This window comes from Peromyscus californicus, unplaced genomic scaffold, assembly GCF_007827085.1.
Source record: "Peromyscus californicus insignis strain IS unplaced genomic scaffold, ASM782708v3 Scaffold_15__1_contigs__length_86483966, whole genome shotgun sequence".
In the NCBI taxonomy this organism is placed as follows: domain Eukaryota; kingdom Metazoa; phylum Chordata; class Mammalia; order Rodentia; family Cricetidae; genus Peromyscus; species Peromyscus californicus.
The window spans coordinates 76,203,053-76,226,899 of record NW_026294447.1 but is presented as its reverse complement, the minus strand read 5'-3'; the positions used below and the strand labels follow the sequence as shown (position 1 = coordinate 76,226,899).

Below are 23,847 nucleotides of genomic sequence, written 5' to 3'. Positions count from 1 at the left end.
GGATTAAAGGCGTGCGCCACCACTGCCCAGTTTGGTAGTTTCATTTTATAATCTAGAGATTACAGTCTAGGGAACTGGTTCAAGCTCTTGTCAGTCAAAAGATGGTCACATCTTTGTATCTTGGTTCAAAGAGTACCTCTAGAAGACCAGCCTGTGAGCACTGCTAAATATTTGCATTGTTTGTATTTCCTGGGTTTTGTCAACTTTTGTTCATGATTTGAGATCAGTGCATTCCTTCCGTGGGGGCAGGTTTGATTTGGGATAGATTCTTCTAATGTTCCCAAAAGGAACCAGAGTCCTGATTTGACACCCCATTTTCCCTTGGGTGAAAGTCATATTACAGGGTTTTTCCCCCCTCATTGACAGATTAGTGTGCCCTACATGGTGCCAGGAGATAGTAGAGCAAGGCTTGTAGACCCAGATACCTGCAGGTCCTACAATAGAAAAGGGTAAGGTTTTCATGGTCAGTAGATGACTTTGGCTGTTGACTGCTGCAGCCGATCTTAATGTTTCTTGCTGTGGACCTCCAGGTCTGTGGAGATGGGTTTGGTCTTGTTCAGTCGCAGTTGGGTTCAGGTGGCCCACTTGTGGCTGTAGTGGTGGAAGAAGTAGGGAGTGATTTCAGGTGAGGATCTCTTATGGATGATACACTCATGATTCGTTTGCCCGACTGACTTCTGTGACGGTCTCCAGGCACCCCAAGACGTTAGCATGCACTGTTGATTTCTTTGCTCGTTCTTACTTTAGAAATATACTTACTTCTAATGGTTTCTTAGGATTGTTCACATAGCGTGTTCGGGAAATGCTGTTTAATGAATGGCCATTTGTCTTCATGCTGTTTGATTTTTATTGTGCAACTTGGAATGTTTGTCATTTCCATATCTTCCTTTTTCCTGTTCTGGTCCACACACACACACACACACACACACACACACACACACACACACACACACACAGAGTAGCCGTCAATATATAATAATGGTGGAGAGAGTCTTGGCTATAAACTTCCACACGCTGACGTTCTGTAAGTTGAGATCCAGTTTTCTTTCACAAGGCAGAGTGCAGCAGCCTTTGTGAGATTCCTGGCTCTTTATTTTTGGTTTTAGGATTGGGAGAGGTAGTTAAAAAATGAGTTATGTAGGTCTGAAGACCTAATCATATTTTTGCATAATTCTTGAGCAAATACAGACATGTTCTTAGATGTTGGGTCACTAGAGAAAAAGAGAAGTTCCCAGGAGCTGTCTTGTTTCAGGTCAGGGCTGGAAACGCCTTCATTTTCTTCTACCAAGCTTGGCAGATTTCACCATCTTGCTGCCCCAGTCCTGAATGTGCAGAGTTAACTTGGTTAGACGGGAGATTCCCCACATCCTCTTCCACCGTGAACTTCAGGTTGAAGTGAGTTGGTTTCTCTCTTTCTCTGTTTTTCTTTTCCTTCCTTCCTTTCTTTTTTTAAAAAGGTAATTAGATTCTCTTTATTGGGAAGAACATGCTTCCTCCTCAAGCGAGTCACTAGTTTTTGCTCTCTTGCTGATATTTGAATCACTAAGGATTTTCCTTCAGACGTGTTTGCATTTCTCATGGAGAGGTGCTAAGGTGTCAGCTTAACTATGCAACTGGTTGTATCTTGCAGGGTTTCTGTGTGCAAATGTTTCATTCACTCTGAGTTTCCAAGAAGCAAATGACTTTTGGCTGTTCTGGCATGGCAGGTTTTTTTCTTTCTAACCACCATTGGGTTGAAGCTGGAAACTGAACACAGCTTGAAATCTTGTGGTTTGGATGCTGGAATTCAGGGCTAAACTGTCTACAGCTAAAATTATTAATGTTGAGATATTTTCCCCCAATAAGTAAACCTGAAAAATAATGAAATCTAACTCCTGGCAGTCCATAAAATTGTATATGGGTGTGTACACACACACACACACACACACACACACACACACACACACACACACACACAGCTAGCAAGAAGAAAAATATACTAAGAATATATTAGAAATAGTTACTATAGTTTAATTCAAACTTGAAAAAGCCAAAACAAACCCAGATATGATATTGTGTTTTCCCAGACTGTATGAAGGCAGTTAGTGAGAGAAAATGACACTTAACTTTTCAGCTTTCTAGGTAGATAGTTTAGAAGAGGGAATAGTAAAATTAATACTGTACACTTTCATGGTACCTGATACTTTACTGAATAATTTCATATATGTCATCTAAATTACATTCCGCAAAAATCACCAAGCATTTAGCAGTTTTAATCTCATTAAATCAGAGAATATATCCAAGACCTGGCTATAGACAACACTCGTAGGAAGACATCCAATCCTCCATTTTTCCATCCATTCACACTCTAACATGCACACATTTCTTTGGTTTTAAGATTCATGTGTAACTTTTACCAACTGGAGTTTCTCTTGTGACATATAATGAACTAGTTGATCTGTGTTGCCTTTGGTAATGGTAAAGACCTGTGAAGTTTCAGTGATCAAAACGGATGGTTCAGTTTTGATCAATCAAAGGGAGAACACTATACATTTAAAGTATATTCAAAAAATATTTATGACTAGGTGTGGCACATGATTTTAATGCCAGCACTTAGGAGACAGAGGGAGTTGGGTTTTTGTGAGTTCAAGGTCAGCCTGGTCTACATAGTGAGTTCTAGGCTAGCCAGACATTGCTTTAAAATAAAAACATAAAAGACTTTAAAGGGGGCCTATTGAGATGGTTGAGAGAGTAAGGTGCTTGCCACGCAAGCCAAAACTTGAGTTCAATCCCCAAATCTGGTGGAAGGAGAGAACCTACTGGCTAAGTTTCCTGTTTGACCTTCACATGTGGGCTGTGCACAATATGAAATAATAATAATTATAATAATAACAACAATAATACATGTGGGCTGTGTACAATATGCAAGAGTAATAATAATGATGATGACAATACTAATAATGGTAGAAATAATAAAGATTGTAAAGTATAAATGTTTTTCTAGTATGGTCTAGATTATCTGATTGGCTAAATTCTGTTTCAGAAAATGAAATCCGTTAAGAAATACTTTCTTGAGCATATGTCCTTGAGATAAAAATGTTGACCTGGAAGGTATATCCTCAAAAGTGAAAGACTTCCTGCACATAGATGGTCTTTGTTTTGTTTTTGCAGCACTGGACGTGCTTAGACAAGCACTTTACTGCCGAGCTACATCTACTGCCTTCCTTTTACACTGCTCATTTTGAGATATAACGTTGCCTAGGCTGGCCTTGAACTCACTCTGTAGTTCAGATATGCCTTGATTCTTTCTGTCTCAGCTTCCCAAGTAGCTAGGATTGTAAGCCCTTACCACCAGACCTGCTGAGACTTCTTGATTAGAAAATAATGTGTGAGGGCACTTCCTGGGAGTAGTAATATTTAATTTGATAGGAATTTAGATTGCATATATTGGGCTGGAGTTATATTCAAGCATTAGAATACTTGATTAGCACACATTGCCCCTAAGTTCAATCCCTAGTACCATAAGCAAATAATTCATAGATAGCATATGTGTATGTTTGTTAGTAGTCATCAAGTATTTGCAGTTTTTATTATGAGAAATTCAAAAGGAAAAACACAATACATATTAAACTCTAGAGAATATGTATGCAGAATTGTTGGGAGAAAGCATGTTGATGTCTTTGGCTTACTTTGAAATATAAAAGAAAGCAATCCAAAATGTCTTAATAAATAGGTGGAAAGATGGACAGATTAATATGACATAAGATAGCATAGTAAATACAATAAAATGGTAATTGTTGAGTGCAGCGGGTGGGTGTATGGATTCACATGCAACTTTTACGGACTAGAGTTTCTCTTGTTGTGACATGTAAAACAATGCATTTTAACATTTATTCTTAGGCAACTGACAGCACAGAAGTTAATTTTAGATGGGCAAAAGAGTATTTCAAATGATGCCAGTTTTGCTAGATTTTATAAAAATCTGTTTGAGTTTATTACTATACCATTTACCATAACAAAATATTGGAGGTTGGATCGTTGTATATAGTAAAGAGATTTATTTGGCTCATGATATAGTTGCTAGAAGATCCAAACAACATGGCAATGTCCTGTTGGTAAAACTCACCTGGCTGTGTCACAATCTGGCAGAGAAGCAAGGAGGAAAATACTGTGTGCAGAACGGGCCTGTGAACTAACACATTCCATGAGAGGCACAATAACCCTCCCGCTCTCCTGTCTGACCCAATTATCTTCCATCAGCCTTCCCGTTAAAGTTTCCACCTCCTCAAACTGAGGACAAAGTTCTAAGGGCGCGAGCCTTTGGGAGAACACTCGGGTTGTGAAACATAGAATCTCTGTGGTACTGTCAGGAGATGAGGACTGATGGTGAAAATCCACTGAAGCACAATTCATAGCAAAGACTGTGAAAGAGCTGTTGAGCAGACAGAAGGAAGAACTTATATACATACACACACACACACACACACACACACACACACACACACACACACACACATATGATAAGCAGCTGGAAGTGGTGGCACATTCGTTTAATCTCAGCACTCAGGTGGAGGCAGACAGATTTCTGTGAGTTCTAGGCCAGCCTGGACTACATAGCAAGTTCTGAGCTAGCCAGAGCTATGTAGTGAGACCCTCTTTCAAAATTTAAATAAAGATAAAAAAATAAAAAGAGAGAAAGGACAGAGAAGCTATGTGCTATGTCATATCTGCCGACTCTGAATGACAAGTACCTGTGCCATCTGCTGCCTAGAAGATTAAAAGACCCCACCAATAAATGAGTCTTCAGTAGTATTTTCAGTGTTATTTATCAATACCAGTGTATACAGTGAGTGAGTGCATCTTCTACCCTTTCTTCATTGTAGCTTCACATCTGGTAACGAAGTATAGAAGGTGATTAATTGAGCATTTTCACATTGCCCCCAAAGATATATATCCCAAGGATACACCAATAAGGCAGAAGTTAGTTTGTTACATACAGTGAGTGTCTTAGGGAAGTAGGACTTAATTCTCTCCTGGAACCCAGGTTCATTGGATTTTTTTTTTTCAACAAATCCTAAAATAATTTTCTTTGGCTAGCTTATAGTGTTTATACAAATTTTATAGATAACATGCACTTTGTTTTTTAGATTACAGGTCCACCAGGTTGTGGAAAAACTCAGTTTTGTATCATGATGAGTGTTTTAGCTACATTACCCACCAACATGGGAGGATTAGAAGGGGCTGTTGTGTACATTGACACCGAGTCTGCGTTTACTGCTGAAAGGTAGGTTGTTGTATTTTCCATTATAATACTTTGCTTTTCTAGCTCCTACGCACCATGGGGCATTTATAAATAGGTCAGCATTTAATTTTTAAGAACAAAGGGTGCTAGATACTGTTTTTAAGGGGTTTTTTCTTTTGAAATTGATACAGGAAGCAGATCGTTTTCTTCCTTTTCTATCCCCTTCTTATTGGTTTCATTGGGGTTCCTGTGTAAGCTCTGTTTTGTAGAAGGTTGAGAAGAAACAAGATGAAGATGGAGTGTGGGGGTGGGGGGATGTTAAGTAGAAAATGGGGAAGAGGGAAGACTAAAGAGGAAAGGGTAAGCTGCTTTACACGTTATTTCTAGAAGGAAGTAAAGTCTTGGTCAATGGACATTCATCAAATAGGAGATTATGCATACGAAGATCAATTCTTATCTCAGTCAAGATACACTGTAGGTATTGTTTTTGGGCTCTTTGTCATTACATCATTATGAACAATTCTCTTCTTTATTTCTCCCTGAATATTAGTAGATCAAAATGGATCTGATGAGGTATGATATTTAACATGGATCTTCAACCTAGCAGGATCTGGAATTACCTAGGAGACAAGCTTCCATGTATGCCCGTGGGGGATTATCTAGGTTAGGTTAGCCTCTCTGGTCAGGCTTGAGAAGGATTATCTTGATTAGGTTAATTGAGGTGGGAAGATTCACCTTAAAGTAGTGTGGCACCACTGAGTCCTGGACTGAATAAAAAAGGAGAAAGCTACCTGTGAGTGAGTGTTTATCATTCTGGGCTTCCTGACTGTAGTCAGACTTTCTTCTTGGGACCATCAGCCCCCAAATAATGACATGGAGACTTATTATTAATTATGAAAGCTTGGCCTTAGCTTAGGTTTGTTTCCAACTAGCTCTTATAACTTAAAATAACCTTTTTTTTAAGTTAATCTATAGTCTACCACATGTCTTTTTACCCCTCTCCCATTCTGTATGTCTGACTTTCTCAGTGTCTCACTGGTGTCTCCTGCTGTGCCAGAATTTAACCCGAGTTTCTCTCTCTCCCCAAAAGTCCCATATTTAGCTCTTTATTAAACCAATCACAGTGACACATCTTCACACTGTGTAAATAAATATCCCATAACATTTCCCCCTTTTTGTCTAAATAAAAAAGGAAAGGTTTTTAACTCTAACACATTAAAATTATATAAAATAAGAACAATTATTATAACTTGTATTACCAACCTAAACATATCTTTTTAAACCTTAAAACATTTTTTTAGATAAAAAACTTAAACTTTTTTGTCTACCAATCTTTATAAATTTTACATCTCTTTTTGGAAGTTTCTTTTCTGAATTTGGTAACAAAGAAAATGGTATAACTATCTCTGGTGATATTTTATTTGTGCTGAAATGTGGTGATATTTTATTTGTGCTTTAATAAATAAAGCTTGCCTGGAGATCAGAGAAATAGGAACAGCCATTATAAGTAAACATAGTAGTCAGGCAATGGTAGCACATGCCTTTAATCCTATCACTTGGCAGGCAGGAATCTGCCTGGATCTCTGTTAGCTCAAAGCCACACACTGGAAACAGAGCCAGGTGTGGTAGCACATGCCTTAAATTCCAACACTAGTTAACCATGGAGGTCTGGAGGTCTGTACAGACAGACAGAACGTGACAGAGCTGGGCAGGAAGAAGAGGTGATGTAGCTGGACAGAGAGAGCAAACCAGATGGCAGAACAGAAAGGCATATAGGCGTGGGTAGACAGGAAGTAACTCGCATTTGGAAGCTGCGGAGTTGGTGAGGTAAGGTTAACTGTGGCTTTCCCTATTCCCCTGATCTCTCTAAGGCTTTTACCCCTATATCTGGCTCTGTGTTTTTTATTTAATAAGACCATTTAGAAATTCATCTATAACCATCTAGTTTTCAACCCCATCAGAGACCTAAGAAGGATAAAATATTACCTGAGTAAACAGGAAGTGCAGATCAAACAACTTCCAAAACTATAGAAATGGTAGAGACATCTGGCTGCCACTGGACAGTCACCCAAGGTTCCTCTGCAATGTTGGGGCATTCATCTTTGGCCTACCGGCCTAGAATATCCATCAGACTTTTGTGTGAAACAGGAATTTTGAAGGACTGTCCTACCTTGTCTTGGCAAAGTTTGGCAGTCGCCTTCTTTTGTGTCCTGCCTGTCCAATTTGGACAGCATACTGTCAGCCCATCCAGGCAAGGGCAGTTTTTTGCCCAGTGGCTAATTTTGGCACATATGAAAGCAAACTCTATATGGAGGTTCTTTGATGCTCATCATTTATTATTATTATTATTATTATTATTATTATTATTATTATTATTATTATTATTTTGAATTAGATTGGCGCTGCCAGGAGCAGACCTATTTCACTGTCATGAAAAGCCTTATGTTATTAAAATATCTTAAATGCCATATTCTGTAAATCTCTGAAGTGTTTGAAGACCACCTATCTATCTAAAATATAGTTATTTAATCTTGAAAGCATACCTAACATGACTACAAGTTTGATTGTTATAGATGACTAACTACTAACCTACATTTCTTAATTATTCTAAAGAGTTTATAATAATAGCTTTTAAGGACTAGAACATTACATTACATTTTAAAATAAGCTGCATAGGTACAATACCTTAAACAAGAGTAGAAACATATATATAGTATGTTAAAACAAAAATAATCTTAAATTTGTATCAATGAACAAAAACAAGAGTACTTAAACAATGTACTTAAATAAGAGTAGAAACATGTATATAGTGTCCTCTAACAAAAATAACCTTAAATTTGTGTCAGTATACAAAAATCCATACCAATGTAAAATATTGAAGACTAGTAGTTGCTTTTTAGTTTAAAAGTAGATTCAGTAATCTACCCTTTTATCCTGTCATTCCTTTATCCCCCCTTTTTATCTTTTCAGAAAGAAATCCCTAAATTTAATATCCTTTGCTTAGTTTTTTTTTTCCCCTGACCATAACCAGTAACAATTTGCAAGTAACCCCACCTAAACAATGACAAATATCCATAACACTGAATGACAGAAAAACCACCCACCCCACCTCTTGGGAATGTGAGCATCATGTTCTTAAAATTACTTCCTGTTGACTGGAGATGACAGCATCTTTAGGGAATCCTGAGAGCATTGAGATATTTGTCAAGTACTGAGAAAACTACCTGTAACATTTATTGTCCAGTTTCTGTGTGATGGGAAAGTGCAGGGCTTATCTGAAATCCTGTCTGGAATAGTCTGTGAGGCTGGATCATCTTAGCTAGCCACTTTGAAGTTGCTCTGAATGCAGATTTTTGAGGAAACTGCAACAGAGGCACTCTGAGAGGCTGGATCACCTGGGCTACTTTTCTTCATTGTTATCTGGTCCTTTTTTTCTGAAAACACACAAACTTGTAAAGGTAACATACATATCTGCATTAACACAAGTATGGAATGTGTGATATGTACAAATCAGCTAAAGATGATTCTATGCTCTATGTTTGAGTAGGTAAAAGACATCTGTCAACTTTATAAGTCTGTTTGGACTGCATAACCAAACTGTAATATAAATCTCCATCCATGCCATATGAAAGGATGGCATGTAATAATAAGTCATGAGGATTCTGTAGCCAACAAGATTTATCATATCTCTTTCAGTCTCAGAGCTGCTCCCATGTAGAGGGATGAGTATACACATCACTTGTCCTGTAATCTTTCCTGGCTTCTCCCTCGTATCTGTAGCCAAGATCCTCAGGAGTCCCCTCCCCCATCAAACCTGATCCCTATTAATTTTAAAGGAATCCATAGCTTTTTGTTTCCTGTGGAAACAAAGGCATAACCTCTCCCCCATCACAACACATTTCCTGACTTCTGTTCTGAAGTTAAGACATCCACAAAATATATAGGCTGGCTTAGTTCAGCAGTCCCTTCCACAATCCAATGTCTCTCAGTAGCTGTTCTCTGTTCATTAGCATTCAAAAAATTTAAAATTAACAAAGTACCATATAAGGTCCAAACTTCCTGTGTTATAATATTTCCCATCCTTATGTGGCTTATTCTTTTTATATTACTTCCCTCTCTCTTTAAAAACTTCATTATTTTTAAAACAATTTTTTTCTATGACTGTCCATACCCAGTTTTTACTGTACCTGTTCAGAAGTTTTCTGGGTCTGAGCCTGGCTTTGCTGGGCACATGCAGTGTTCTCTGACCATGTGAGCCAAGCCTTAAAGGGCCAGACAATCTGCCACATGGTTCTGCTTAGCACATGGCTCTGGCAGCTGGCTCCATCCCCCATGGGTTGGTGAGAGCTGAGCCTCAAGCCTGTAGGCAGTGGCTGGGAGCCACACCTCTGTATGCCATCAGCACTAGCCAGCCTGAGAGACTATGGGACTAGTACGTTGCTCTAGTTCCAGTTTGTGTGTTTGGAACTCTTTTTTAAAAGCTTTCTCAGGTCCTGTGTGGATATTCATGCCTCCACTTTGGACACCCTATGTAGTCAGACTTTTTCACTGGACCACCAACTCCCAAATAATGATGTGGAGAATTATTATTAATTATGAAAGCTTGATCTTAGCTTAGGCTTGTTCTCAGCTAGCTCTTATAACTTAAATTAACCCATTTTTTAAAAAAATTAATTTATATTCTACCACATGTCTTTTTATCTTTCTCTCATTCTATACATCTGACTTTTTCAGTGTCTCACTGCTGCACGAGATTCTGAGTTTCTCTCTCCCCGGAAGTCCTGCCTAGTCTCTCCTGCCTAGCTATTGGCCATTCATCTCTTTACTAAACCAATCACAGTGACACATCTTCACACAGTGTAAACAAATATCCCGAAACACCTGGCTGTGGGTGGGATGGGACCAGCTGCCAGGACTTCCTTGCCATGCTCTGAACTGTGCCCAAACGGACCTTTCTCCTTGAGTGGCTTTTGCCAGGTGTCCTGTCAACAGGAAAGGTAACTGACACACAAGGGAATTTCAGAGCGTACATTTCTTTAGCCGTTTGGGCCCTGTAAGCTTTCTGAACTGCCTCTTCTTCCCCGCTCCAGGAACTACTTCCTCCAGTTTCAGTGTGGAGGAAGTAGCAGGCAGCATGGCAGCGACAGGAGGCATCAGTCTTCTGCATTTCTGGGTTTGTGAGGCTGTTTGGCTGTAGCTCTTCCCTTTGCATTTGTCCTTGATTGTATTTTGGATTTTTCATATTTACTTATTTCTCCATCTTTTTTCTGCCTTTATGTAGTGTTATTGCTTACATCAGAGGCAGGGTGGAAAGCAGGTATAATTTTAGTCCCTTTATATTTATGTTAATTCATGCTACGTAGTTCATAAGAAGGTTATTTGAGAATGGGGTGAAAACTTACATTGTTTTTAGTTTTTTATTGCCTTCTTCATAGAGCTTGAGAAGTGGGGTGAGGTCGCTCCCACATAGACTAGGTTTTGAGAGCTGGTGAGGGTAAGGTGGAATCCGAGTTGCAGTGCCTATGGTGTGGCCACCTTCCGGAGTCTGCTGTGGTGGATCATGCATGGAGCCTGCTCTTTAGTGTCTGGGTATGTGTTATGTGTTCTGTTGCAGGTCTGTTCAACCCTGTTAGAAGTACAGGAGGAGGTTGGTCAGTGAATTGTGTAAACTTTCTGCCGCAAATAAGCGGAACACTCAAAGAACAGTGGCTTGAACAAAATGGTTTCATTTTTCTCACATGTAAAGATCTGATTCAGCTGTTCATTTATGACAGGGACCTAAGGCTGGTTTATTTTAGGCATCTGTATCCATTCTGTGCTTGTTAGTGAGAATAGTTAAGTTAGCCTAGCCACACCTTTCATCTGTAAAATATCCTTTAAAAAATTTTGGTTATTATCTATTTATCTATCTATCTATCTATCTATCTATCTATCTATCTATCTATCTATCTATCATCCATCCATTTATCCATCCATCCATCCATCCATCCATCCATCCATCCATCCATCATCTATCTACCAATCATCTGTCTATCTATCTGTCTGTCTATCTATCTATCTATCTATCTATCTATCTATCTATCTATCTATCTATCTTTGAGATAGTGTTTCCGCATAGCCCTGGATGTCCTAGAACTCACTATGTAGTTCAGGCTGACCTCGAACTTGCCTGCCTTTCCCTCCTGAGAGCTGGGATTAAAGAGGAGCATCATGCCCCCCTCCTTTTTTAAAGGATACCTGTTTTTCTCATCTTCTTATCTGCAGATGTTTTCTTAGACACAGTAATTCTGCAGATTTCTCACTAGACCACTTTTCTGTGGGAGTATGAGAAATCGAGGGCAAAGATTATCTAGCAGTCACGATGAGTTGTGAGGACCTGTTTGTACCGCTGTTTGAATAAAAGTGAGACTCATAGCATGAGGAACTGGAAGTGGGTTGGGCCGGTAAGTTGCAATGTTTAACCATAGCTTAGATTCTTTCTAGATTTAGAGGAGAGATAGATCAGGGAATAGGAGGCTCAAAAGGAATTTGAGAAAGTGCAGAGACGCTGAGTTGTGGACACCATCCTCTGGATTAATCAGAAAAATGCCTGTTTTTATTTGTTTTACCTATTAGACATCTGCTTAAAACACAGCATAGTTTTAGATGCCGTAGGGCTAGGTACATCTTGACAATATGGGTAAGTAAATAATCCACTGGCCCAGCTCTGTATTCCAGCCTATGGAAGTCTGACAGCTGGGAGAATTCCTGTGCCTATGAGTTGAGTAAGCATTCTGTTAGGTTTATTGATGACAAGTAGGAAAAGATGGGACTGGTAGCAGTGTTGAGAACGCAGCTGACTTTAGCCTGAAGAGTTCTCCTTGAGGCACCTTCACTGGCGGTGGCTGGAATTTGACTCAAGCTGCGGAAAGACTTTCACCGTGAGTCAGCAGGTAGCAGGGTTGGGATTCATTAGGACAAGGAGATACTGCATTCTTTAGACGTGAGAGGGAGAGGAGAACCCCCCAAGTGTCTTAACAATAGCTGTATGTATGATCTGTGGCTTGTGGAATTACATTGCTCAAAGGATGTAATTTATAACCAGGGCCAAAGGTGAACTCCGTTTAAAAACTAAGTAAAAGGAAAGAGCTGGTTTGCTTATTTCTCTTATCTTAAGGAATTTATTTTGTATGTGAAATTGTGGGGTGGTTGCTGGTGCATTATTCAAGTTCATGGCTGAGGAGGGTTGATGAAGTGAAAGCCCAAGGTCACACATGCTTTGCCTTAAGCGTGGTTCATTAGTGGTTTGAATGTTCTTGTTTGAGATGTATCTCAGAAACAGTATTATCTCAGTAGGCATCTGTTATAGCTGTTTTGATTTTGTTATTTATTAGTTATTTATTTTAGTTCTTGATTCTGTCAAGAGTGTGTGCATGCAGTTGCATATATAGGTATGTGAGTATCTGTGCTAGTTTTGTGTGTGTGTGTGTGTGTGTGTGTGTGTGTCTGTGTGTCTGTGTGTATGTGTGTTTATGTGCATGTGGACCCCAGATGACAGATACACTTGGGTACCATTTCTCAGGTGCTATCGATCCCCTTTAAAAAAATTATCTTATGGGTGTTTGCCTATATGTATGTCTGTCACTTGTGTGCCTGGTGCCCGAGGAGGTCGGAAGAGAGTACTGGATCCCCTGGCACTAGAGTTACAGATGGTTGTGAGCTGCCGTGTGGGTGCTGGGAATAGAACTTGGGTCTTCTGGAAGAACAACAAGTGCTCTTAACCACTGAACCACCCCCATTTTTTATTTTCATCGAGATAAGGTCTCTCACTGGCCTAGCCCGGCTCTCTAGGGAGCCCCAGGGACCTGCCTGTCCCTGCCTCCCCACCTCTGAGATTATAAGCCTGCGCTATCACTCCTGGCTTTTTCATGAGTTCTGAGGATTGAACCCAGGACCTCACACTTGTAGTGCAAACACTTTACCAACTGAGTTATCGCCCTAGCCCTTCTCTTCGTTTTTGACACAGTCTTGCTGTATAGCTCAGGTTGTCTCCGTCTTCCTTTATAGTGCTGGGATTAAGGCCTTGAGCCACTCCAGCTCTTAGTCTTCTGTAGCTCTTCAGTTCTGCTGTCATAGTGCAGAAGCAGCTGTGATAGGAAGTGAACAAATAGGTGTTCTAATAAGACTTTATTAACAAAACCAGGTTATTTTCTGGTTTGGGTCTACAGTACGTAGTGTTTGACAACCTCTGTTTACTTACATAAATTTAAATAAATTTATGAGATTGCAAATAGCTGCTTCTGAGGGCTTTAATAATGCCATCATCTGCAGAATTTCTGGTCTTTTGTTAGTGGTTTACATGCCTAGTAATTAAACATTTAAAAACTTTCTGTGTATGAGTGCTTTCCTGCATGTGTACATCTGTGCAACAGTCCTTGGTGCCCACAGAGGCCAGAAGAGGGCATTGGATCCCTTGGAACTGGAGTTACAGAAAGCTGTGAGCTTTCATGTGGGTGCTGGGTTGAAACGGAGTCCTTTGGTTCAACTCTAGAGCAGACGTAAAAAAAGAGATTTGTTATTTTGTATTTTATGTGTATGAATGTGAGCCAGCATGTGGGTGCTGGGTTGAAACCGAGTCCTTGGGAAGAGCAGCCAGTGCTCTTAACTGCTGAGCCATCTCTCCAGCCCCTTTCTTAATAATTGCTAAATTGGTTGTTAGACATATTATGTTAGATGCTGGACTTAAATGTACAGCTTTAAAGTGTTAGATTTTTGTTTTAATATACAGTTAAGATTATTTTGATTATTTTAAAGCTGGCCCTTCTTCACATTTGTTACAGCAGATCCCAAGTGGTCTTTGAGAATGATTGAGCCTCAGTACTCTGAAGCCCTCTGAGGGCTCCGTCAGTTGCCTAGGGTATAATGAGATCTCTGCACTCCTTGTTGACGTGGGAACTTGCACTGTTCTCATTGTGTGTGGGTTCTGGGAAGTGTTTAGTCTCTGTGTTGTCTCCTGGTCCCTCCTGAGTAGTTTCCTTCCATCCATTATGTGTATTAGTTCTAGAGTGTACCGATCCACAAGTCCCCGCCAGACCTCACACCTCCTTTTTTCTGCCCTTCAGTCCTACCAGCTTGGCTTTCCCAAACTCTGATCTCATCTTCGCTCAGGTCCCACCAGCCTCGCTTTGGCTTCCCTTTTTTGTTTTGTAGAATGGAAAGTGCCTCTGGTGTGAGCCCGGGACACACTTCAGGTTCCTTTATTAGTTTCCTTTCTCATGAGGGTCAGTTTTGAACTATTGTTCAGTGTGTGAAACTGTGATTTCAGATATTTTGTCTGCTTTTCCAGTTGTTGAGGCTATCAGGGCCATTCCCAAGCCAGTTAATCTTTTGTACACAGAAGTAAAAATCTCCCTATTATTTTGTTTTGAATTCATTCCATCCTGGCTTTATCTCCTAGCCCTAGAGTGAAACTGATTTTTAAAACTTTAACTCAGTAGTATTTAAAACACAGCCATGTGTTGCTTAATGGTGGTGGTATGGTCTGAGAACTCTATCACTGGACAGTTTGTCCTGTGATTCTGTTACAGTGTCCGTACACTGTCCATTACATAGTGTGTGCTTGTCATGGATATGGCCTCTGTATACAGTCAAGAGACGTGGTGAGCAGAAATAATATGAAGCTGCTGCACTGTGTTTTACAGAACTTAAAAGTGCTATAGTAATGATTGCTAGTGGAGTAAACACAACCAGAATCATAGCTGTCCATTGTCATTACCAAGTGTTGGATACTGTGCATAATCGTACATACTGTGCTTTTGCATGGCTGATAATCTAGTGAGTCTATGTACGCCAATATTACTATAAACCCATGAAAAATGTGTTGTCCGTGGACAGCATGTTGGCTGTGACATCACTAGGAAGTGGGCCTTTTTCAGTCCGTCGTGGAACCAGCATGTGTGTGGTCTTGTAGCCCTGTTGATTTCTCCTCTTGAGCAGTTGTGCCTTTGAGTAGCTTCTCAGAAGCCGTCAGTCTCTTTTGATTGGATCCCTGTCTTCGGACTACTTCTTTAGTGTTGCTGCGTCCTCCTCAGTGTTTCAGCCTCTGAGCCTCGGGGAACCCTAGAACTCCTCTGTCTGTCCTCAGTCCCCGGTATCCAATCTCATGATTTTAACAGGATTCTTAATTGGCACAAGGATCATGGGTTCATGTTCTGAGCTTTCCTTCAACCCCAGATTTATATATATTTGCCACGTGACATAATAGCATGTTATAGTTATGTTTACATATGTGGATAACTTGATATATCTGAAGATGAATTCTGGATTCCCCCCTAAAAAAATAGAACACAGGAAGAACACCAATAACTAAACTCCTGACTGAATCTCCATTCTTCTAGATATTCATCCAATTGATCGAGTTCTTCCTGCTCCCCCTTTGAATTATGCTTTAAATCCAGGTACTTCTAATTATCTGAGGTATTATTTCCCTAGGTCAGGTCAGCATCATTTCTTGTGTGGACTGAGATACTTGTTCATCTTGTTTTTATCCTTGCCCTTTCTATAGCCTTTTCTCCATTTGACATCTAGAGCAAACTGTGTGTGTGTGTGTGTGTGTGTGTGTGTGTGTGTGTGTGTGTGTGTGTGTAGGAGCGTGTGCCTATGACTGACTGATTATGGAGGACAGAGGAGGATGTTGGTGTCCTGATGTACCATTCTTTCCCTAATTCCCTTGAGACAGGGTTTCTCCCTGAACTTGGAGCTAGGCTAGCAGCCCTCAAGCCTCAGCCATCCTCCAGTCTCTGCCTCCATAGTGGGGATTTGAACTCAGGGCCTCATGCTTGTATAGAAGCATTCCTGCCTGCTGAGCCATCTCCTCAGACTCTAGAGAACACTTAAAAACAAAGAGAGATTTATTTATTATTTTGTACCTTATGTGTATCAATGTTTTGCCTGCATGCATGTAGGAGCAACATGTGTGCCTGATGCAGTGGAGGCCAGAAGAGGGTGGCAGCCCCCAGCCCAGATCTGGAGTTAAGGATGGTTTTGAGCCACCATCTGGGTATTGGGAAATAAATTTCATCTTCTGAAAGAGCAGCAGGTGCTTTCTAGCACTAAACTACCCTTCAGCAGTCTTTTTATTTTTTTATTTGTATTTTTTTAATTTTTGAAGAAACCTATTGGGATGTGGTGGCTGAAAGGTTAAGGTAACAAACGGACTGTTAAAAAAGTAAACCTGATGATGCCAGTTCTGCTCCCAAACTTTTCATTTTTCTTAATAAACTCCAAACAGATGACCATAGATCTGAGGATCTGAGGGGACCTTGATCTCTGGCTGCCTGTCTGGCTTTCTTTTAACCTTCCCCTGCTCCTGTGTTCCAACTACTTTACCTCTTCCCTCTGCCGGTGCTGCAGGGGGTCATATCTGCTGCAGCTCTGTTCTCTTTACCCTCTTCCCTCTGCCGGTACTGCAGGGGGTCATGTCTGCTGCAGCTCTGTTCTCTTTACCTCTTCCCTCTGCCGGTGCTGCAGGGGGTCATGTCTGCTGCAGTTCTGTTCTCTTTACCCTCTTCCCTCTGCCGGTGCTGCAGGGGGTCATATCTGCTGCAGCTCTGTTCTCTTTACCTCTTCCCTCTGCCGGTGCTGCAGGGGGTCATGTCTGCTGCAGTTCTCTTCTTCCAGACAGTGCATGCTTCACTTACTCCTCTCTAATCTTTGCTCAAATGTCTGCACAGCTCTGCATGAAATGCCACTTGTTTTCGCCTTCTGTTCCCTCGTCTTACTCCAGTGTTCTTAGAGCGCTGTAGCTCGCCTCCGACATGTTTATTTGCTTTTCTCTCTGTCCGGAGTGTCTGTGTTAGATGAAACACATGACCAAAAAGGAAGCTGGGGAGGAAAGGGTTAATGGGCTTACACTTCTGCAACACTGTTTATCATCAAAGGAAGTCAGGACAGGAACTCAAACAGGGCAGGAACCTGGAGGCAGGAGCTGATGCAGGGGCTGTGGAGGGGTGCTGCTTACCGGCTTGCCATGGCTTGCTCAGCCTGCTTTCTTATGGAACCCAGGACCTCTTGTCCAGGGATGGCCCCACTCGCAATAGGCTGGGCCTTCCCCTGTCAATCACTAGTTCAGAAAATGCTCTGCAGGCTTGCCCACAGCCCAATCATTTGGAGGCATTTTCTCAGTCGAGGGTCCCTCCTCTCAGATGACTATAGTTTGTGTCAAGTTGACATAAATCTAGCCAGCACACAGAGAATGTAGCTTCCTTTCTCTCCGTGTTCCTCATTTCCTCTTTTGGGATGTTGTAATGCCATATGCTCAGTACTTACAGTAGTGCCTGGCACAGGGTGTAGGTCCTCAGTAAATCTTGAATGAATGAATTGTATTTTCTCTTATTAGTTTTTGGTTTTTCGAGACAGAGTTTCTCTGTGTAGTCCTGGCTGTCCTGGAAGTTACTCTGTAGACCAGGCTGGCCTCAAACTCACAGAGATCCTCCTGCCCCTGCCTCCCGAGTGCTGGGATTAAAGCATGCACCATCAAGCCTGACTGACTGACTGAATTATAAATGAATCTAAGGAATGCGGTTATTAAAAGATAACCAGTAGGTGGCACTGTTTCCAAACTTTCTGTGGCTATGTTGGAGGAAAAGAGATTTTTCTGTTGACTCCCCTGAAAAACAAGGTCTTGTGAGGATTGTCACAGACCACTGGGAGATTAGTGGGATTAATACCAGGCATGCAGAAAACTTAATTTATATTTAGCTTTGATTTTTATTTTTTAAAGAGTTTCCTAAAATAAAAATTATTTGGGGAAACCTATAGGAAATTGTAACATATTGATTGGTATGTTGCTGACTATTCAGTATAGTTACTCAGCATGGCAAATGTGAACAACTGTAACTCCTATCCACACACTGAGTGCTGAGCTTACTGCATAGCTGGATAATAATAACAATAACAATAATAATAATGATAATTACTACATGTTTCTAACAAACCTTCCCGACTTGCCCATCTTCCATGGCCAATGCCATGTCATTTCTCTGCTTTCCTTACTTCCTGTTCTCCTTCTTGAGCACCTCTGCCTCTGTCAAGCACTCCTCACTTGAAAACCTCTTTAAATAGTAGTTTTTCTCTTGAAGCATTTTGAATCTTGTCTTATTGAACCAAATGGTATATTTTTCTTTTCGGTTTACTGAAAATACACTTAAAAGGTTGTTGACGGTCTTTATTTTTCTCTTCTTTCTCCTGTTTTAGGTCACCCACCCTTGCTTCTGATTGTAGCATAGTTAAGGGATTTGTTTTGTTTATCTACTTGAAGTTCTCAGCCTTCTCAGAACCCTGTAACTGTTTGGACCCTGATCTTTTGTACTTCTGTGTCTCTGACTTGAACGTTGAGTATGGGATGGCCCAGTGTTTACAGTTTCTGTTCCAGGTCCCCTGCGTGACCAAGAAGGGCTGACAGATGTCATTTTAACTGGGATACAGTTATAACCAGAGTTTTGTTTTTGACTTTTAAATCCTATACATTTGTAATTTTTAGTAATGCTTTTATACCTCATGTGCCTCATGATATCATTTCTGTTTTGATTTATCACTCTTCACTTGACCTGCCCCATATTATATTTAGCCCTGGGGTCTGAATTCAGTATTTAAAAAATAACTTTTTGTTTACTGAGAAGTAACTGAATAACATGCAGTTGTTTAAATAATAATTTTCTGTTTTCCAAGGAACTGCTAGATAACACTAAATTTTAATTGAGAAAACATGTTTTTCTGGAATGAGACATGCCAACTTAGATAAAAGTTATCATTAAGATAATATACTATATTTATTGAAATAGACTTTGTTCATTTAAGCAACTGAAAGCTTTTTCTTTTTCTTTTCTTTTCTTTTTTCTGGAGCTGAGGACCGAACCCAGGGCCTTGCGCTTGCTAGGCAAGCGCTTTACCACTGAGCTAAATCCCCAACCCCGGAAAGCTTTTTCTAATTTCAAATATGTTAATATAGCTGCTAGACAAAAATGTTCCTGTAAACATATAATTTCCTGAAAATGAAATCTTGGAGACATGTTGCTTGTTGGAGTTTGGGGAGACCCAGAGGCCTTGTTAGCTTCTGTTGACAGCTGACCTCTGCTAATACGTGCAGAGGACACGTGCATTCCAGCTTGTGTTTGCAGCCTTTGGCCTACACCTGACGGGTGGAAAGGCTTAGGGATTTCCCATGTAGAATGGAGACTTAGCAGTGTGGCTTCAGTATTTACCGCTTTCTCTTGTATTTTTCTCCCTTTCCTCCATAGACTGGTAGAGATCGCAGAATCCCGTTTTCCACTGCATTTTAACACTGAAGAAAAATTGCTTCTGATGAGCAGTAAAGTTCATCTTCACCGGGAACTTACCTGTGAGGGAGTTCTACACAGGTAGGCAGTTTCAGATTTTGATGTTTTAGTAATGCTTTGAAGGTTTTTTTCTTCTTCGCATTTTCAGCTTCTAAGTAAAAGAATTCTTATATAATAGAATTAAGGAAATACTTATTTCTGTACTCTTTATTTGTTGTAGTTTTTTGAAATGTTTCTTTAAAATGGAAAAATCATTTAAATGAGTATTTTAGAATCTAAGTGGTTTATTAATTATGTGTTGTTTTGTTAGCAAATTACCTCAAAAAATGTAGCAGCTTAAAACAACAAATATATATTTTCTGGGGGCTGGGCCCCTGGGAGTGGCTGAGCTGGGTTTCCTGCCCTGCTCTTGTCCAGGACTGGAGCCATCTCATGGCCCAGCGGGCCTGGCACCTGTTTCCAGCCTCACTCCTGGGACGTTGGGAGGCCTGCTTTCCTACACGTAGTCATTGTGCCTACTGTCTGGAACAAGAGTACCACTGTGTTGTCAAAGCTTTGGTCACACGGCCCAACTCTTGTACTGTGTGGGAGGGCATGTACGCACGGGGAGGGTATATTCATACAAAGATGTGACATACCAGGAAATGGCAACAAGAGGAGAGGAGGCCATTTTGGTGACTGGCTACCACAAGTAGTTTTACTTTAAAATTACAGCTTGTATAGCATTGTAGGACAACATGAAAACACTCTCTCTGTTTCCATAAGAATGCGATATGAGAGGAGTGCTGTCTAAGTTATGTGTGCTGAATTTCACAGTCACCAGTGTGGACTGTGTGTGTGTGTGTGTGTGTGTGTGTGTGTGTGTGTGTGTTCCTAGGATTGAACCTAGGGCCCAGTGTGTATCAGGCAAGTGCTTTCCCAAAGAGCTGCATCTTAGCCCTTTTTAAATTTTTTGTTTTGAGACAGGATCATGCTTACATTACCCAGTTGGGCTTTGTACTCCCACTGCAGCCCAGTTTAGCCTTGAACTTGCAAACTTCTTTCTTCAGCTTCTTGAGTAGTGAGGACTACAGATCTGTGTCCCCAGGCCTGGCTTCTTGTTTTAAAGCTCATTAACCTTTTTAATGTTTTAGTGTTGTTGTTTTAGATTTATTTATTTTATATTCTATGTATATGCGTATTTGTTGTTTTAGCTCTATTTATTTTATATTTTATGTATATGGGTATTTGTTGTTTTAGATTTATTTATTTTATATTTTATGTATATGAGTATTTGTTGTTTTAGATTTATTTATTTTATATTTTATGTGTATGCGTATTTGTTGTTTTAGATTTATTTATTTTATATTTTATGTATATGGGTATTTGTTGTTTTAGATTTATTTATTTTATATTTTATGTATATGAGTATTATTTGCCTACATGTTTGTATGTACACCCTTTGCATGCCTGATGCCCTTGGAGGTTGGAAGAGGGGCTAGGACTCCCCTGGAACCACCATGTGGGTGCTGGCAGCCAAACCTGGTCCTCTGTAACAAGTATTCTTAACCATTGAGCCATCTCTCCAGCTTGTTAGCTCTGTTTGTAAAAATGATGTCTTGGCAGTTGCTTCCAGATCTTCGATGTTAAGCCTGCTTGCTTTTCTGAGTTCTAATCCAAAAGCATGCCTTTCCCTTCCCCCACTTTCTGTCTCTTTCCTGGGTACCAACCAAAAAAATCCCAGTCATGTTTGTTCTCAAACTCTGGGTGTTCTCAGTGTTTTATCTGACCCTTCCTTGACCTCACAGATGTTTGTAGACCTCCGTTGCTGACCCTAACTCAAAGGGCATGATGTTCTCTCTTCTTCCCTAGCTCCCTCCTCCCAGAAGCTGCCAGGATTTACAGCTTGCCCATCCTGTGGTTAGCTTTTCTCTTAAACCCTAGTACAATGTTCTTCCATCTTCCTTCTAAAAACAAAGACAAATAAATAAATCATGTCTTAAATTTGTTCACTATTTTATAAATTCTACTTTCTTAGGCTTGAATCTCTGGAGGAAGAGATTATTTCCAAAGGAGTTAAGCTCGTGATTGTTGACTCCATTGCTTCTGTGGTCAGAAAGGAGTTCGATTCGCAGCTTCAGGGCAACATCGAGGAAAGGAACAAGTACTTGGCCAGAGAAGCATCCTTACTGAAGTACCTGGCTGAGGAATTTTCGCTCCCAGTAAGTGTCCCTTTTCCTTCTTTTTCTGAAGGTCGTGACCTCACAGGATCGAGTAATAAACTTAGAGAAGACTAGTAAGCAGGTGACCTTTTCAAGTTGGATTGCTCTAGCAGATAACTGGTTTCGTAAGTTACTCTGTCTGCTGAGATTGTTTCCCCCTTTTATAACGTGACGCTGGGTCACATTGCAGTGTTTTGGACAGTTCCCATCACCACTTTCTTTATTCCTTCTTGTTGTGTCCTCATTCTGGATGCTTCGGATCACATCTGTCATGCTGAGGTTACTGTGAAGCAGTGCAGCCCACAGAGTTGCCTGGATCTGTTTCTGTGAACTCTCTTTGCAGTGGCAGGGTACCTTGGAGATTTTGTCAATTCAGTCGTGTAGGTTTTGGTCAGATGTTACTGTGTTTAGCGCTGTTTTGGTTTGCTTCTGGTGGGCAGAGGTCAGCCGTGACTAGAAATAAAACCTTAAAAGAGCTGTTGGAATGGCTTTCTGTTGTGGGCATTGTGATCAGGACATCTGAGCGGGGATTGTCTGGGTTTGGGGTGCACAGTTGACAGCACAGATGTGCATAGTAAGTTCCACCCCCCTCGGCTGCTGCATGTGGGAGGGCTGAACTGCTTCTGCAGCCTCAGGAACACTGAGTACTGTTAGGCTTTCCTTTGCTTTTTCTAGACAGTCTTGCCGTCCGGCCCTGGCCGTCCTCCCCACACCTTCCTGCCTTCCCTTAGTGCTGGGGTTACAGGTGTGGGGTCCACACACTGCCAGGCTTTTCAGTTTCAACCATGTCCCATCCTGACAAAGCAACTCTTTAACCTGAGATAAAATTTGCTTGAGACTTTATAATTTTCATTTGTTTTGGGGAAATTAAAACTTTGGGTCTTGGTATCAAAAATGATACATACAAATTATGTGAGCCACCATGCAGCCTTTTGTTTGCAAAGCCAAGCAGGAAGTCAGGGAGTAGATGTCATACATGTACATTCTACGTATTTTAATGGCTCTGAAACTCATAATTTAGGTTAAAATCAGCCACCGCAAAGTTTATCTTGAGAAGTGTTTTCTTTTAAAAATTTGCAGCTGCTTAAAATGATATATTTACATTTCTATTGTTCCTATTCAAGTAGACTAGGAAAAACTTAAAGAATATTTCAAAGAGATACTTAACTGAATGGAAATTTAAGATTAGTTAGTTGCATACTTATTTTATTAATTTAGTGTTGTTTGACCTAAGCCTGTGTAAAATGTAAAAATTCACTCTTTAAAACTTGCTTTTCTTTTTTTGAGTAGCAATTATAGCCTGAGTGCTTTGCAATTTACTGAGATAATTTACCTTTCTGAGGAAGAAAAAGGACTCTACTTTTCTTTGTTTTAGTAGAGCTCTCGGAAACAGCAGTTCCTCAGTGTCTGCACTCTGAAAGAACATGAACATGGTTGTGATCTGACGTATGACATTATTTGTCAGTCCCTAATCTAGATCCTTCTCCCTAGGCCCAGGACTCCAGATCTGATGCTGCTCTGAGCACAACCAGTATCCTATGGAGTTAGGAGGTGCACACGCCTTTAGTCCTAGAAGGCAGAGGCAGGCAGATCTCTTGTGAGTTCAAGGCAAGCCTTGCCTACATAGTGAATTCCAGGCCAGCCAAGGCTGTACAGTGAGATTCTTGTCAAAAAAAAAGGGGCAGGGGGAGGGGAGGAAACGTAGAAATCTAATGGTTTCTTGTATTTTCTTGTATTGCTTCAAGGCACTGACTCCCCCTTTTTTACCATTTAAGGAATTTTTATTAGAGCAAGAATTTTGTAATTCCAATTATGTTTCTGTGCTCAGTTATCAGTTCTGTTACTTAAAACAGAATGGACAGCCCGAGTTATTCCATGTTAAAGAATTACAAGCTCCAAGAAAGGGGTGCTTTACATTTTTGTACTTTGCGAAAAATTCTTCTTTACAGTCTATAAAACATTCATTTGTTTTTATATTTTACTGTTTTTTTTAAATCAAGTAATCCAGACTTAGCATTGTTTGCTAGACCTGACATTTGCTCAGTACAAAAGGTTCATAGTTTCCTTTCCTTTCCTTTTAAAATTTATTTTATATTTTGCAATTTTTTTT

The 23,847-nt window shown here is 40.4% G+C and overlaps 1 protein-coding gene across 1 annotated transcript in view; it reads left to right on the top strand.

Moving 5' to 3' along the window:
* Positions 1-23,847, top strand: part of Rad51b (RAD51 paralog B) — a 545,966-nt gene that overhangs the window by 19,238 nt on the left and 502,881 nt on the right. The window contains exons 6-8 of the mRNA XM_052739453.1: positions 5,127-5,263; positions 19,498-19,617; positions 21,554-21,737. Of these exons, the coding sequence (XP_052595413.1) occupies positions 5,127-5,263; positions 19,498-19,617; positions 21,554-21,737 (441 nt within the window). The remainder of the gene's footprint in view (positions 1-5,126; positions 5,264-19,497; positions 19,618-21,553; positions 21,738-23,847) is intronic.